Genomic DNA, 15,903 nt, shown 5'->3' on the forward strand with positions numbered 1-15,903 from the left:
AAATGTCCCTCCTCCCCCGCTTATATTGAAGTCTATGGAAAAATGTCTCTCCTCCTCCCTTATATTGAAGTCTATGGGAAAATGTCCCTCCTCCTCCCTGATGAGTTTCTGGTCTCAGTCTTCAACACAACATGATGCTCATTTAGAGGGAAACAGACCAGAGAGGAAGGGAGGGGTTGGGGCAAGTAACCGCCCAATCAGGATTAGAGACAGCCCTGACTCCTCCTCAGCGCCCCTCCCCCCCAAATACGGTTTTTGTAAGATAAACACACAGTCAGGCTTCAGCTTTTCTTTTTATTGGTTGATGACTTCACTCCTACACCCGAACACTTCCTGGTTCCCTGGCTGGCTGGACGGTCATCACTCAGGACTCCTCCTGTTTCACCTCTGGAGATGCTTTCTCATGACAGAAATCTGAGGGGAGGAGAGTCGTTCAGTTGGTGTCAGCTGACGATGATGCCTCATAGTGGGCGGAGTCACTCACCTGACACTCCGTCGTAGATGAAGGTCTTTTCATGAGTGAATCCCAGACACTCTGCCTGCTTCCTGTAGTGGGCGTGGGTGGCGGTCAGCTGCTCTACGTCGGAGTGGTGCCCCTCCCTCCCTGACTCACACAAACACACCTAATCAAAACGTGTGCACCTGTGTGTGTGTGTGTGTGTGTGTGTGTGTGTGTGTGTGTGTGTGTGTGTTTGTCTGTTTACTGTAGTTCATCAGGAATTGTGCTTCGCTCTCTTTGTAGACGACAGTCAGACAGTCAGAGCAGCTCTCATACACGTCCATCACCCAAGGATCATTATAAGGCCGAACAACTCCATCCTTCTCCTCCGCTAACACACAAACACACACACGCTATTACAAACATGACAACGATACAACAGCCCTGTCACTTCTCTACCTGTTACATTAACCTCCACTGAACTTCACTGGCACCAGATCTCTAACATTTGAGTTTTACAGAAATTTAATCTTAATCGAAATTAAAACTTAATTGACATTTTGTTGTTCCCCCTTCCTGTTCTGGAGGTCAGTCTGTGTGTGTCTCACTGATGGCGGTGCTGTGCAGGGGAATGTGCTCGTCGGAGGGCTCAGAGGGCATCGTGAAGTTGACCATTAACGTAGCACATCCATCGCTGGAACAAACACAACATGGACATGATGTCAGTGATGATGTCAGTCACGATGTTGCTGCAGTCAGCATGAACTCACATGTAGTTGTTCCTCTCGATTAACGTCAGGGTTTTGTTGTCATGCAGCTGGAACTGGATATGGGTGCTGGAAATGTTGACCAGCAGGTCCCAGTCTTGGAGTTTGTCAGAAATGGCCCAGACCAGAACCCAGTCCCCCAAAAGCTGCGGGGGGTCAGACAGACAGACACACTTAGGATCCTGACACCGACCCAGTCCAGGATGAATGCAGAACATGTCAGGAGCAGACTCACCGTGTGCAGGTCTTTGGACGGCAGCATTTTCTTTGCATTCTCGCAGTCTTGGGGGGCCGGGACAGTCTGGGAGCTGACGGCCGCTGCCAGCAGCAGCAGCAGCACTGCCTGCTTGATCATGCAACACATCCTGCTGAGAACAAACCTGAAGCACCGTCTAAGCTCTGCCAGGAAAGTGGAGCCAGAGAGCAGAGCTGGGAAAGTTATACTGTCTGCCCCCACCCCCAGGCCCTGCATCATCAACTTTTGGTTGTGTTTGTGTCCGTGTGCCCACTGTGCTATTGCCCTGATCCTTCACACACTGACGCTGCCCCCACTGCTTCTTCAGTTTGTGTTTATTGTCGATGAAGTTTTAGAGTCAACCTCCATCATTATTCTGAGAAACGAAGAGGTCCTGTGATGGATTGCAGACTGTCCAGGGTGACCCCACCCCTCACCCAGTGTGAGCTGGGATTGGCTCCAGAACCCCCCATGACCCGGAAACAGATCAGAGGTAGAAGATGAATGAATTAATTGATTGTATTCAACAGTTTCAGCTTTATCAGGAACAATATTTTCTGTTTGCTGCACTGAATTGTCAGCAGATATAATGAGAAGGTTCGGGTCTTTATTATTTATCTATTGGTTTCAAACAGAGCAGTCTACCTGTCTGTTGGCAGTTATATTTGTAAGTGGGAGTTTTAACCCCACGTCCTGGTTCCATAGATCATCATGCTGGATGTTTTCCATGAACCAGGACACGGGGCTAAAACCCCCACGGACAAATATAACTGCCAACACACAGGTAGACTTTGACTCCTGAGAAACATGCTGATGAAAGCTTTTCAGGTCTGAACAGCTTTTTACTGAGTCTGTTGATAAAGTTTCTTCTTCACTGTTTCTGTTTATTTTAGGGGATGATTTTCTCAGCACTTCAGAAATTAACCATGTAGTTTATTGACTTGATTTCCATCCACATCATCTCCTACCTAATGAGGAATTTTCCTTACCGCCTATCGGCATCACTACGGCCCTGATGTCGCCTAGCAACAAGAGATGCTGACAGATGTGTTCTGGTTCTGATCGGATGGCCTTGTTAGCAGCTGCTGAACTGAGATCAGACTGAGACAGAGGCAGCTCATCCATCAGGAGATTCTCTCCTTCTCCATCATAAATAAATAATAAAATAATAATGATGTTTTTCAGACTCTGTTGCTAAATTAGCTAACAATCCAAAATGGCTGCAGTCTGTTGGTGATGTAATGTAGAAACTGACTGTCACACAGCTCAGGTCAGAGACAACAAACACCAAAACAACCGCAGAGGCAAAACACAGACACCGATGACAGCAAAGAGACAAAAACCAAACAAAATGACCACAATTCACAGAGCTGAACACGAAGTGACAGCCTGACACTGGGCCTGTTAGTCTGCTTTATATTTAAATCACTGACAGACACATCCCGAGCTGTTTCTGTCACAGCAGCTCAGGAAACACCCAGCGTGTGACAAAAACCGCCGACTCAGGATGTTTGACACTTTTCCAGCCAGCGGACCGGACTGACCCCGGGTGACCGCAGACAGGCGACAGGCAGCCCGTCCTGCAGCGCCGGAGCTGCCCCCTCCATCCCCCGGGTTCAGCTCAGGCTTCAGTTCGGTGGAGGGGACACATGCCGGCTGTCATGGTGCCGCTGGAGGCTGCTCCAACAGCCGGAACAGGTTGCATGCTCCTGCGGTACACGGCGGCCACCGTCACCGCCCTCCCCCGACATCGACACCGGTACTTGTGAAGGTGTGAGCGGCCGCAGTGTGCCGGTGAGCTCCCGGTGCTGACCGGCATGAGTCCGACATCCACCGACATCACTGCTGCCAGTTAGCCGGCTAACGGACAGCAAACACCCGCTGCATTAGCTGCCCGAGACCGCGACAGCTCGACCCGTCAGCTGCTGAAATCACGGACAGAACCGTTGGTGGTTCTGACACCGGAGGGAACCGGGCTCACCGGACCGATACACGGCGGTCCAGCTGACGCCGATGTTAGCCGCGCTCCGACGTAGCTAGCTACAAGCTCCCAGCTAGCTAGCCTAGCCAGTTGCTAACAGATAGCGTTAGCTATCAAGCCCCGAAACACCCTTTAAATATATTTTAAGACGCTGTTTTTAATTTCAGAATAATTCTCTCTGATGGTCAATTTATTCTGTTATTAACATGTCATCTGTTCGGTCGGCCGCTTTTGAGTAATTATTTTTAAAAAGAAAAAGAAAGTACCTGAGCCAAGATACAGCAAAAATCCCCTTACAGATTTTTTTGTGATTGGACAACTTCGTTATGTCTGCCTGACTACAAAGCTGACGTCTACTGCTATTGGTGCGCTGTCGCTAATCCACCCGGATACCAAATGTGAGTGGAATTCCATTGGTACAGCAGAATTATTTTTCTGACAGGGAATTTTCTGATTGCATGCAATATCCTGGTCTGCCCAGTTACAAAACAGATGAAATCATCAGGTGAAATCTGCCTAGCAACAGCCGGTTGTTCAGACAATGAAAGTGATAAGCGCTTCACAAAATATTAAATTATGTATTAAACGTTTCTTTATGTTGCAGGATTATCCGGTTCAGAAAGACACAGAGGCTACAGAGACTCTGATGGGAGTATTTTGCTGCCAAAAAGCCAAAGCTTTACATGTATACGGTCGTATTCTTGACCAAAACATACATTTAGTCTAAAATCTCTTGGGTGAAGATATACTCTGATAGGAAGCTGCCACCTAATATGATCAATTAAACAAACATATGATGTTAAGTGAGTACTTTTGTTTCCAAAATGTGAACACATGAAAACAATCACTTTTTGAATAGTTGGTGAACTAAAATATGAAGTGTGTTATTCACTGGGCAGAAATGTCTTTTTTTGACATTTTCAACACTACATCTAAATACAGGAAAGACCAGAAACCATCACTTTGTATTGATGACATTTATTTTCCATTATACAAAAGAGACACTGAATATCTGAAAAAACTAGTGGAATAGACATGTTTCCTAAGAGCGGTTAGTCTGTGATGCAGCTCAGCGAGGTTTCATCAGTCACAGCTTGTCTTCACTCAAAGCCGCTGCAGAGACAGAGATATCGAGTCAACACAAAGTGACACCAGAGGAATCACGCACCCTGACAAACTGTCAGTAAATCTGAATGATAATTTTTGAAGAGCCAGTTTCACAGCAGCAGTGAGCTGGTCCAGAGCCTCCTCCTCCAACTTCCGACCTCTGACCCTACCTGACCATATGAGCGATGTCCCAGTTGGTTTCAGATGACAGAGGGCCGATGATCTCCACGCCCTCCTCTGTTACTATGGCGATTTCGTGCTGAAGTTAAAAAGCAAACATCAGTTTTTTGTCAACACGTTTTTGGATTTTTTTGTGTGTTTTTTTGAATGTAGACCAAACTGGCCTGCAGGCTGCTGATGTAACAACACCAATGGTGCCAGCAACGTAATGTAACTAACGAAGCAGCGTCTGTGGTTTGGATTCTGAACTTGGCCACGCTTTGATTAAGTGACAGCAGCCTTTCATCTGGTTCTTGGCTATTTATCGATCGATCCACACAATTAAAGGCGGATTTAATAATGCTGAAAACCGAAACCTTCAACAAACTCGAAGCTGAAGAAAGTGTTTGTATCGAGCAAACACTTTGATACTCGGGCTGTTTTAAAGAGGTAATTGTCCACCCCCCCCCCCCCCCCCCCTTATATTGAAGTCTATGGGAAAATGTCCCTCCTCCTCCCTTATATTGAAGTCTATGGGAAAATGTCCCTCCTCCCCCGCTTATATTGAAGTCTATGGAAAAATGTCTCTCCTCCTCCCTTATATTGAAGCCTATGGGAAAATGTCCCTGCTCCCCCACTTATATTGAATTCTATGGGAAAATGTCCCTCCTCCTCCCTCATATTGAAGTATATGGGAAAATGTCCCTCCTCCTCCCTGATGAGTTTCTGGTCTCAGTCTTCAACACAACATGATGCTCATTTAGAGGGAAACAGACCAGAGAGGAAGGGAGGGGTTGGGGCAGGTAACCGCCCAATCAGGATTAGAGACAGCCCTGACTCCTCCTCAGCGCCCCTCCCCCCCAAATACGGCTGTTGTAAGATAAACACACAGTCAGGCTTCAGCTTTTCTTTTTATTGGTTGATGACTTCACTCCTACACCCGAACACTTCCTGGTTCCCTGGCTGGCTGGACGGTCATCACTCAGGACTCCTCCTGTTTCACCTCTGGAGATGCTTTCTCATGACAGAAATCTGAGGGGAGGAGAGTCGTTCAGTTGGTGTCAGCTGACGATGATGCCTCATAGTGGGCGGAGTCACTCACCTGACACTCCGTCGTAGATGAAGGTCTTTTCATGAGTGAATCCCAGACACTCTGCCTGCTTCCTGTAGTGGGCGTGGGTGGCGGTCAGCTGCTCTACGTCGGAGTGGTGCCCCTCCCTCCCTGACTCACACAAACACACCTAATCAAAACGTGTGCACCTGTGTGTGTGTGTGTGTGTGTGTGTGTGTGTGTGTGTTTGTCTGTTTACTGTAGTTCATCAGGAATTGTGCTTCGCTCTCTTTGTAGACGACAGTCAGACAGTCAGCGCAGCTCTCATACACGTCCACCACCCCAGGCTTATTATAGGGCCGAACAACTCCATCCTTCTCCTCCGCTAACACACAAACACACACACGCTATTACAAACATGACAACGATACAACAGCCCTGTCACTTCTCTACCTGTTACATTAACCTCCACTGAACTTCACTGGCACCAGATCTCTAACCTTTGAGCGTTACGGAAATTTAATCTTAATCGAAATTAAAACTTAATTGACATTTTGTTGTTCCCCCTTCCTGTTCTGGAGGTCAGTCTGTGTGTGTCTCACTGATGGCGGTGCTGTGCAGGGGAATGTGCTCGTCGGAGGGCTCAGAGGGCATCGTGAAGTTGACCTTGTAGGTAACACATCCATCGCTGGAACAAACACAACATGGACATGATGTCAGTGATGATGTCAGTCACGATGTTGCTGCAGTCAGCATGAACTCACATGTGCTTGTTCCTCTCGATTAACGTCAGGGTTTTGTTGTCATGCAGCTGGAACTGGATATGGGTGCTGGAAATGTTGGCTAGCAGGTCCCAGCCTTGGAGTTTGTCAGAAATGGCCCAGACCAGAACCCAGTCCCCCAAAAGCTGCGGGGGGTCAGACAGACAGACAGACTTAGGATCCTGACACCGACCCAGTCCAGGATGAATGCAGAACATGTCAGGAGCAGACTCACCGTGTGCAGGTCTTTGGACGGCAGCATTTTCTTTGCATTCTCGCAGTCTTGGGGGGCCGGGACAGTCTGGGAGCTGACGGCCGCTGCCAGCAGCAGCAGCAGCACTGCCTGCTTGATCATGCAACACATCCTGCTGAGAACAAACCTGAAGCACCGTCTAAGCTCTGCCAGGAAAGTGGAGCCAGAGAGCAGAGCTGGGAAAGTTATACTGTCTGCCCCCACCCCCAGGCCCTGCATCATCAACTTTTGGTTGTGTTTGTGTCCGTGTGCCCACTGTGCTATTGCCCTGATCCTTCACACACTGACGCTGCCCCCACTGCTTCTTCAGTTTGTGTTTATTGTCGATGAAGTTTTAGAGTCAACCTCCATCATTATTCTGAGAAACGAAGAGGTCCTGTGATGGATTGCAGACTGTCCAGGGTGACCCCACCCCTCACCCAGTGTGAGCTGGGATTGGCTCCAGAACCCCCCGTGACCCGGAAACAGATCAGAGGTAGAAGATGAATGAATTAATTGATTGTATTCAACAGTTTCAGCTTTATCAGGAACAATATTTTCTGTTTGCTGCACTGAATTGTCAGCAGATATAATGAGAAGGTTCGGGTCTTTATTATTTATCTATTGGTTTCAAACAGAGCAGTCTACCTGTCTGTTGGCAGTTATATTTGTAAGTGGGAGTTTTAACCCCACGTCCTGGTTCCATAGATCATCATGCTGGATGTTTTCCATGAACCAGGACACGGGGCTAAAACCCCCACGGACAAATATAACTGCCAACACACAGGTAGACTTTGACTCCTGAGAAACATGCTGATGAAAGCTTTTCAGGTCTGAACAGCTTTTTACTGAGTCTGTTGATAAAGTTTCTTCTTCACTGTTTCTGTTTATTTTAGGGGATGATTTTCTCAGCACTTCAGAAATTAACCATGTAGTTTATTGACTTGATTTCCATCCACATCATCTCCTACCTAATGAGGAATTTTCCTTACCGCCTATCGGCATCACTACGGCCCTGATGTCGCCTAGCAACAAGAGATGCTGACAGATGTGTTCTGGTTCTGATCGGATGGCCTTGTTAGCAGCTGCTGAACTGAGATCAGACTGAGACAGAGGCAGCTCATCCATCAGGAGATTCTCTCCTTCTCCATCATAAATAAACATAGAGTCTTGAGTCAAATGTCATAAGGACCACTTCAGGCCCAGCAGCTCTCTGTTTTTGCCAGTTTCAATTATTTAAACTTCTCAGGTTTTGAAGCTTTGGCGCCATGTGGCAGCATCACATTCACTCAAATCACTGATCATGTGATGTTTTTCAGACTCTGTTGCTAAATTAGCTAAAAATCCAAAATGGCTGCAGCCTGTTGGTGATGTAATGTAGAAACTGACTGTCGATGCGTTTCAGGGTTTATCATGTGAAACCAACTCATCGAGGCTTCCAAATGTAACCATCAAATTCAATTCAAAGAATACTTTTCAATGTCTTTCAACTTTCATGTTGAGGTAAAGGTGAAAAATTGACTTCATTCAGTGTCCATAATTACAAAAAATGTAGCTGCGTTATAATTAAGGTAATTGTTGAAAAGTTAAATCTTTCTGCCTTTTGTTGCTTGAAACTTTACCATTGTGTTTTTTCCCTCCTCTAGCAGATTTTACTCTGTAATAGTCAAGACAGTTAGATTTAGCTGCTTAATGTTTTTTTCTTCATTCTTCCTTTTAATAAAGTTTAGTCTTTAGGAAAATCAGAAACATCCTTTCTCAGGATGAAGCAGAAAAACTGCTCCATGCATTTATAACTTCTAGGCTGGACTACTGTAACTCATTACTATCTGGATGTCCAAACAAATCTCTAAAAGGCCTTCAGTTAATTCAGAACGCTGCTGCACGAATATTAACAGGAACTAGGAAAAGAGATCATATCTCTCCCGTGTTAGCTGCTCTTCATTGGCTGCCAGTAAAATATAGAGTAGAATTCAAAATCCTTCTTTGAACATATAAAGCTCTTAATGGCCAAGCTCCATCGTATCTCAGAGAGCTCATAGTTCCTTACTGTCCTAGCAGGCCACTCCGCTCTCTAGATGGAGGTTTACTTGTGGTTCCTAGAGTCTCCAAGAGTAAATCTGGAGGCAGATCGTTCAGTTATCAGGCTCCTCTTCTATGGAACCAACTCCCAGCATCGGTCCGTGGGGCGGACTCTTTAGTAACTTTCAAGACCAGGCTTAAAACTTTCCTGTATGACAGCGTTTATAGTTAAAAAGTTAAAGTCCTCTACTCTTTAGCTGTGCTGCTGTAGGCCGAGGCTGCTGGGGGAAGGACTGAGCATCTCTCTCTCTCTCTCTCTCTCTCTCCCCTTCCCCTCTGCATGCGCCAACATACCAATAACCACGCTTCTCCCAAATCCCTGTCTCTCCCAGTTCTAAACATGTGTACTGTATTTACTAACTAATCTCCTCTCACTCTCCATCCACTAACCTCTCTCTGTTCCATATTCTTCCTCCGCCTGCTGCTCCCATATTTTCATGAACTCCGTCCAACATCATGTTCCTGCTCCACCTGTATTGAATATCCCCTCCTCCTGCTCTCATCTCTTCCTTCTCTTCCCAACTTGGCCCCCACCCCTCTCTCTCTCTCTCAATCCAACTGGTCAAGACAGATGCCCCCCTCATTCTGCCTGAGGTTTCTGCCTCTTAAAGGTAGTTTTTCCTGCTCATCGGCGGATCTGTTGGTCTCTTTAAATAAATTTATAAAGACTTTGGTCCAGACCTGCTCTATATGTAAAGTGCGTTGATGTAACTTTGTTATGATTTGGTGCTTTATAAATAAATCTGATTTGATTTGCTTGTGAAATGTATTCTTTATTGTTTCTGTTCATCAAGACAAATCACTTCCATCCTCCTGAGATAACGCCACATGGTGTTGAGTCACTTTACTTCATGGTTCTGTTGGGCATGTTTGTTTCTGATGACAGCGGCGTTATTACAGCCTGACGCTTTCGCCCTCAGGACAGAACTCTGTGGAGAGACAGACGAAGGTAAAAACCAGCAGAGTCTTGATATGAGTATTTGAGCGGCAGCTCTGAGGACCACCCACCATTCTTGGTGTCGTGCACGTAGTCGGGCTCTCTGTCGAAGCCCAGGCAGCTTGCCTGCTTCTTGAAATGTTCCAGGTCGGAGTCCTTCAACGTGGATTCTTTGGCTGGAGGAAAGAAGACCAAGTTAAACGGAAGTTCTGGACAATGAGTTGCTGATACTCTCCGTCCGGCTTCTTACCCATCAGATACACAGCTTGGACATGGAGCTCATCATCAGTGATGGGAGTGGTGATGTTCATGAGGCCCAGAAGCTTGCTGATGTCTCCAGCGGTGACGTTGACGCTGAGGACGAGGCAACCTTCGCAGCTCGGCAGCACCTTGAAGTTTGAGGTGATGTTAGCTATCGAGGGCAGATATGCTGTGAAGAAAATAATAAAAATTAAACTTTGATTATTCATTTGTCTTCAGAAAAGCTGAAAATGGAAGAATATGAATCTGACCAAACTCTATGAAAGCTTTTATTCCTGATTTATCAAATAAAAACAACAGATCTGTGAATGTGAGACTCGCCTTCAGTGACTGCTGTGTTGCCTTCAATGGTAAAGTTGACCGACGAGCTGAAGCATTTTCCGTTCCTGAACAAAAGGGTGAAACCGTAACAGTGTTCACATTAAGTGATCCGGATCAGTCTGCGGTCCGGTTCATCAACAGTGAGGATGTTTTGTTCCCAGCTGGTTATAAATTATTGTGAACTCACAGTTTGTTCTCCTCTGTCATCACAAGCTTTTTGGGATCAACTGGTGACTCGCTGATTTTCAACCAGGAACTGTCGGTCACTTTCAGGATTTCATTGAAGACCTGGTGGTCAGTGTATCCTGCGATGACATTGATTTTGCCGTACAGCTGGACATCAACATGAGATCAGTTAGTGCCGGTTCACAAACACACAAATCAGCATGCCGTTCAGCTGAAGGCTCTGTCTCACTCTGTACTCTGGATTTTAACGACTATGCAGAAGATACACAGTTTTATATTCTAAATCAATCCGGTCTATGTTTGATTCCCAGAGCTGAATAGGCAGAAGCTTTGAGGACCAATCAAAGTCCCTGCTGCTTGGGTTGGTGATATTTTATAGCAAAAAAAAAAAGCAACACGTTTTATTCTAAGCTTCTTTTGTATTTCTGTCACAGCAACAAAGAATATTTGTCCTGAGAAATCTTTTCGTCATCCAGTCGATGTCCAGCTGAACAGTATTTCAGTGAAACACCATCTTTATGTCACTAAACTGTCAATTACAGGCAGAATTTCAAACTGTCTACACTGTTTTCATTCAGAGGAAACAGAAGAGGTTTACCACGGAGGGGTCAGCCAGAGACACGGGGGTGACCAGCGGCTGACATTCTTCGATTGGCAGAGCTGAGCTGCATAGAAAAGACGCAGTGACCAAGAAGAGTCTGTTGAACCAGAAATTCATGATTCTCTAGATGGTCAGAACGAGGAACTCAAGCTGCAGTTTTTTCTGCACAGCTCAGGAAAGTGATGACAGAACAACACTAGGCAGCTTCAGATTATATAGCAGCTGCTGCGGCCAGACCAGTGCAATTCTGGACATTTCCATTATTGACATTGGTGTCCTGAGTTTACTTAGAAATATTTATCTCATTGTCAGTTCAAAGTTCATGCGGTAGATTGCATGGCAATGGTTTACTGATTTGTTGAACTGCCCTTTGTTGCCTACGTTGCACAAATAGACTGATCCTACTGTGCAGCTAACACACAAGTGAAACAACATGAAGAACATCAGGTCTTTGCTAATGCTGTGACAGAGATGCTAAATTAGATAAATATAACCTAATCATGCAGAAGGAGAAGCTAATGTTTAGCTATTAGCGCTACAACACAAAGGTGCTCTTCTATCTCTGATCTGTTTCCAGATCACAGTGGGGTCACCCTGGACAGGTCTCCAGTCCATCACAGAGACAGACAGACCTACAGACAGTCACCAATGAACCCAAACAGGATGTCTTTGGAGGCCCCAGGCTGGGAACTGAACCATCTTAATAAAGATTTTTAGAGGAATAATATTGAACTGAATAATCAGAGTACACCTGAAAAAGGTTTGGTCATAAGGAAAATGAAAAACAGGAGGTGGCTGGCTAAGTGTTAGCATGCTAACACTGACACTACGTTCACCCCTTGTGTAAATTTGCTTAATTTACAGTGTAACTGATGTTTCAAGGAGTTGTCGCCGGGGGGTCATGTTGACTTTGACTGTGTCAGTTGCTTGTCTCTATATGTCCACCCTGGTATGGCCCAAAGGACCACTGGGCCGAGATCCCGTTGGCACTGTCCAATCCCAGGTGGATTTGGATCCAGAATCAATGACGATGACAGTGCAGATAAAGGATGATGGGATGATGTTTAAAGATGCTTGGGTGAGGGGTAAATGGGGTTATCTTGTTCACGCAATCCACCACCATTTACTGATTGATAGGGTCCAGGTCCAGGTCTAGATCTGATCCACTCTTTGTAAGACAGTATGATGCTGAGCTGAGCTCCTGCACGTCAGCTGATCAGTTCAACAAGGAACTGTGCTATCATGTACACACGCACACGCACACAATCAGTTTTGCTCCAACAGTTTTATTTCTTTACAAAACAAGAGCACAGACTCTTAAAGGAGCTGGATAGACAGCAGGAAGTTAAAGTGACAAGAAAATATAGAAGAGCTACACCTGCATTATTTACACTGTAAAAAACAGAGCCATAAAATCTGCGCACTAACTACACTGTAAAAAAAGAAGCAAGAAAATAGCTGTTGTTCTGTTTGTTTTTTCGAAAGAAGCTCACAAGGCCACGACGCCATCTTCAATTCATTGGAACACGACATTAAAGGTGTGGCAGAGCGTCACATCACAGCGTTCCCTGTCATCAGCTGATGATCAAACAGCAAAAGACACAAAACCCTGAAAATGCAAATTTACATGACTTTGATTCTGCGACATCTTTGAAGCCAAAACAATGACAAGACCAAGAAGAAACTGTTTGCCACACAATTAAAGTACACGTGACAGTTTTGGGGCAGACACACATCCAACAAGAGTATTTAAAGGGAAAGTCCACCCAAACTGCCTTTGTAGCTGCTGAGTGTCTCTTTAAAGCTGGCCCCGAGCCCCAGGCCCCTGGCCCTCCTGAACTTCTGGACCATGGACTCAGAATCTGACTGACCTGAACTCAAAAGTCCTCAAGAACCAACACACAGGAAACCAGCAGACTCTAAACCTGCAAACAGGCTGAGTGTAAGGCAAGAGGAGGAGGAGGAGGAGGAGGAACAGGAACAGGAGGTGGAGGAAGAAGAGGAGGAGGAAGAGGATGAAGGAAGAGTAGGAGGAGGAGGAGGAGGAGTAGGAGGATGAAGAGGAAGAGGTGAAGGAGGAGGGTGCAGATGGCTGAAAGGCAGACGGCAGAGTTAAAGGGATCCGGCTCGGACACACGTTCTCCTGAAAATGAAGCTGACATTGAACATCTCACTCAACAACAAGCTGCAGCTTTGTTTTCTCCAGTTTCCTTAAACACAACATGACAGATGTACGGAGGCTCAGCGGGACAAAACTCAACATTCACTCTCATATTCCCATTTTTTTATTTGAAGAAAGATCTGACTTGTTGTGTTCTTAACAAGTTCACAAGAAAAGCTGTCTGAGAAATATTTTAAATGTTCGCAGTTTTCTGAAATATAAGTCATTCATTTTTTGACATTTAAACAGTTGTATTTTTTATTTTACACAGTTAAAGAGATTTTTTTAAAGAAATGTCATAAATTGATTGAATTATATCAAGAATTGTATTCTTTACATTAAAATACATGACTACAGACACGAAGATTTAAAACATTTCTTAGTCAAACTTTGTAATCAAGGCTGAACTTTTTAAAGGCAAAAATATTATTTTGATGTATATGTTATTTATATTATTAAAATCTATCTCATGCTTATTTGAATAAATAGAATTTTAATAACTAATATATAATCATCAGAAAGGATTGAATACTTTGTTTTTCAGTTGATAGTTGTTAGAAATGTTAGCTTTAATTATTTGAGATACAAAATTTCAGGGAGAGAAGTTCACTTCACTTCTGAAGAGGAAGCCTGTAAGAACAAATATATAACAAAAATAAAAACCTAAAGAGGAAACTAAATATGTCCTTACAAGGCACAAACTAAAAATAAATGAGCTGACCTAAATATAGACTTCTGTCCAGAACCTCAAAGAACAAACTGCACCTGAAATAAAAAGAAACAACAGCTTCCCACAGCAGATGTCTCACCATCTCTGCTGTTCTCAAACGTCTCACCTGTCGAAGCTGAACATCATTTTAATCTAAAAACCACAAAACCACAAAGGAGACGAATCGAAGGAAACTGAGGTGGAGGCTGCAGTGAGCGGCTGTGTGTTTACAAGACGAGCATCTGAATACGAAGGCAGCTTTGAAGGACAATCAGGACATTTTCCCTCAAAAGGCCTGATTGGTTCTGGTTGGTTCTGGTCGGTCCTGATTGAGTGGTGAGTCTCCACCAGGACATTTTAGAAGGTAAAATATTTCTTTGAGATCAAACTTGACACTGTGGAGGAGCTGAAGAGGAAACAGCTGCTTAACAATCCAGATTCAAACACTGGAGATAAAAGATTACTGGAAAATCCTGAGGGGGCAGTTTAGTTAAGTGAAATCTGGGAAATTCCACATTTGGAATTTTGTTCTCAAAGAGAAGCCAAGTTTGACATGTTGGGATCAGTTTTAGGTTCATTCATTCAGAGGCTGAGGATTAAATTCAACTTCCAACTGGAGCTCAGAAAAAGCAGGAAGTTGCTCATGTTTGGAATAAAAAGGGGCTAGAATTTTCTTTTTTTAAATCTGTGAACAGAAACTTGAACTGTGTTTTAATTTGAAAAGGCTCCACTCAGGCTTCCTGGATATCATCTCCGCATGTAAACAAAGATGGACGTCACCTTCCGCTTTTCTCAGCTGCTCAACCGCCGCCATCTTGACTGAGCCTGACTGACTTCCAGATAATGAAACAATGGTCACTAATCTGTCAGTCCAAGAGGCCACGCCCCCAAACCTGCATAATTTAACAAGAGTCTAACAGGTGGACTCAGTGCTGGACTCTAGTGGACTATGGAAGAACCACAGGTTCAGGCTCAGGGGACGATGAGGGGAAGAACTATCTGATGGGGGAATTTTCCAGGAATCCTGATCCTGATGAAGAAACCGTTTCAACCTGAAACTGTGATGGGAGAGCTGGATGTGTTGTCATGGAGATGCAGGTCATGGATGTGATGAAGGAGTCCACTGAAAGGGGCCTCCTCCTCGTCAGGCTGATGCTTCTCTTTGTTTTCAGATCTTTTCACTGCTGGGGGGCTCCAGGAGGTCCAGAACAGTATGGAGGTCCGCAGTCACCTGGGGGGGGTCATTTTATAATATGTTTAGAAGTTTTGATCATAAATGTTATTATCTTTAGAACAAAGACTCTTAATTGGAACATGCTGGCTGTCAGTGGGTGGAGACCTTACCAAGCATGCACTGAGGATGGAGAGCAGATTGTGTTGTAAAGGTGATGTAAGCGTTGACTCATCTTCCTGTTGCGGTCGCTGACGGCAGGCTCTCTGGTCAGTGATTGGTCAGTTAACGGGGTCCCTGCAGGCCAATAATATTTCATCAGAGATAAAGACGTCTTTGAAATTCAACTCCTGTAAATTACAAATGCAAAGCTGCAGAACAGACGGAGCGATGCTCAGAGGAATAACTTTGGTATCAACATTAGCTTAGTTTCGTTTATATCATCTTAGCCTCCAGATTAAGAGCAATGATGCAAAGATGGAGAATGAGAATGGACAGATAAACAAACAGAAGGAGTCAGAGAGTCAGACTGATCCAGATCTGATCAGTTTATCATTGAAGAACCATCAGAGAGCAGCTGATGGAGAGCTCTTACATTTTAACATCAACTTCATTGTAATTGATGATAAAGACTCAACCTGGAGGACCCACCTGGGGAACTGGACCAGGGTCTGCGGTCCAGGTCTGGTTTCAGGTGAAAGCAGCAGCTGAAGAAGAGATTCTGATGAGACGACAGCACATC

At 44.9% G+C, this 15,903-nt stretch overlaps 2 protein-coding genes across 2 annotated transcripts; both read right to left on the reverse strand.

Annotated features, from left to right (window-relative positions):
- Positions 1-255: 255 nt before the first annotated feature.
- Positions 256-7,887, reverse strand: LOC115051366 (saxitoxin and tetrodotoxin-binding protein 2-like). Its single transcript, XM_029514769.1, has 14 exons — positions 6,736-7,887; positions 6,504-6,646; positions 6,342-6,427; positions 5,999-6,124; positions 5,791-5,910; positions 5,678-5,720; positions 3,160-3,301; positions 2,919-3,067; positions 1,442-1,727; positions 1,210-1,352; positions 1,048-1,133; positions 705-830; positions 485-604; positions 256-414 (listed from the first exon to the last, which is right to left on the reverse strand). Exons 1-14 carry the CDS (start codon positions 6,973-6,975, stop codon positions 365-367), a joined length of 1,860 nt encoding a protein of 619 aa, XP_029370629.1. The 5' UTR covers positions 6,976-7,887; the 3' UTR covers positions 256-364.
- Positions 7,888-9,730: 1,843 nt separating this feature from the next.
- LOC115051367 (uncharacterized) lies at positions 9,731-11,237 on the reverse strand. The gene is made up of 5 exons (XM_029514770.1): positions 11,118-11,237; positions 10,521-10,666; positions 10,334-10,398; positions 10,002-10,163; positions 9,731-9,927 (listed from the first exon to the last, which is right to left on the reverse strand). Exons 1-5 carry the CDS (start codon positions 11,235-11,237, stop codon positions 9,731-9,733), a joined length of 690 nt encoding a protein of 229 aa, XP_029370630.1.
- Between the last annotated feature and the right edge of the window lie 4,666 nt (positions 11,238-15,903).

Source organism: Echeneis naucrates, chromosome 11 (genome assembly GCF_900963305.1).
Source record: "Echeneis naucrates chromosome 11, fEcheNa1.1, whole genome shotgun sequence".
NCBI lineage: Eukaryota > Metazoa > Chordata > Actinopteri > Carangiformes > Echeneidae > Echeneis > Echeneis naucrates.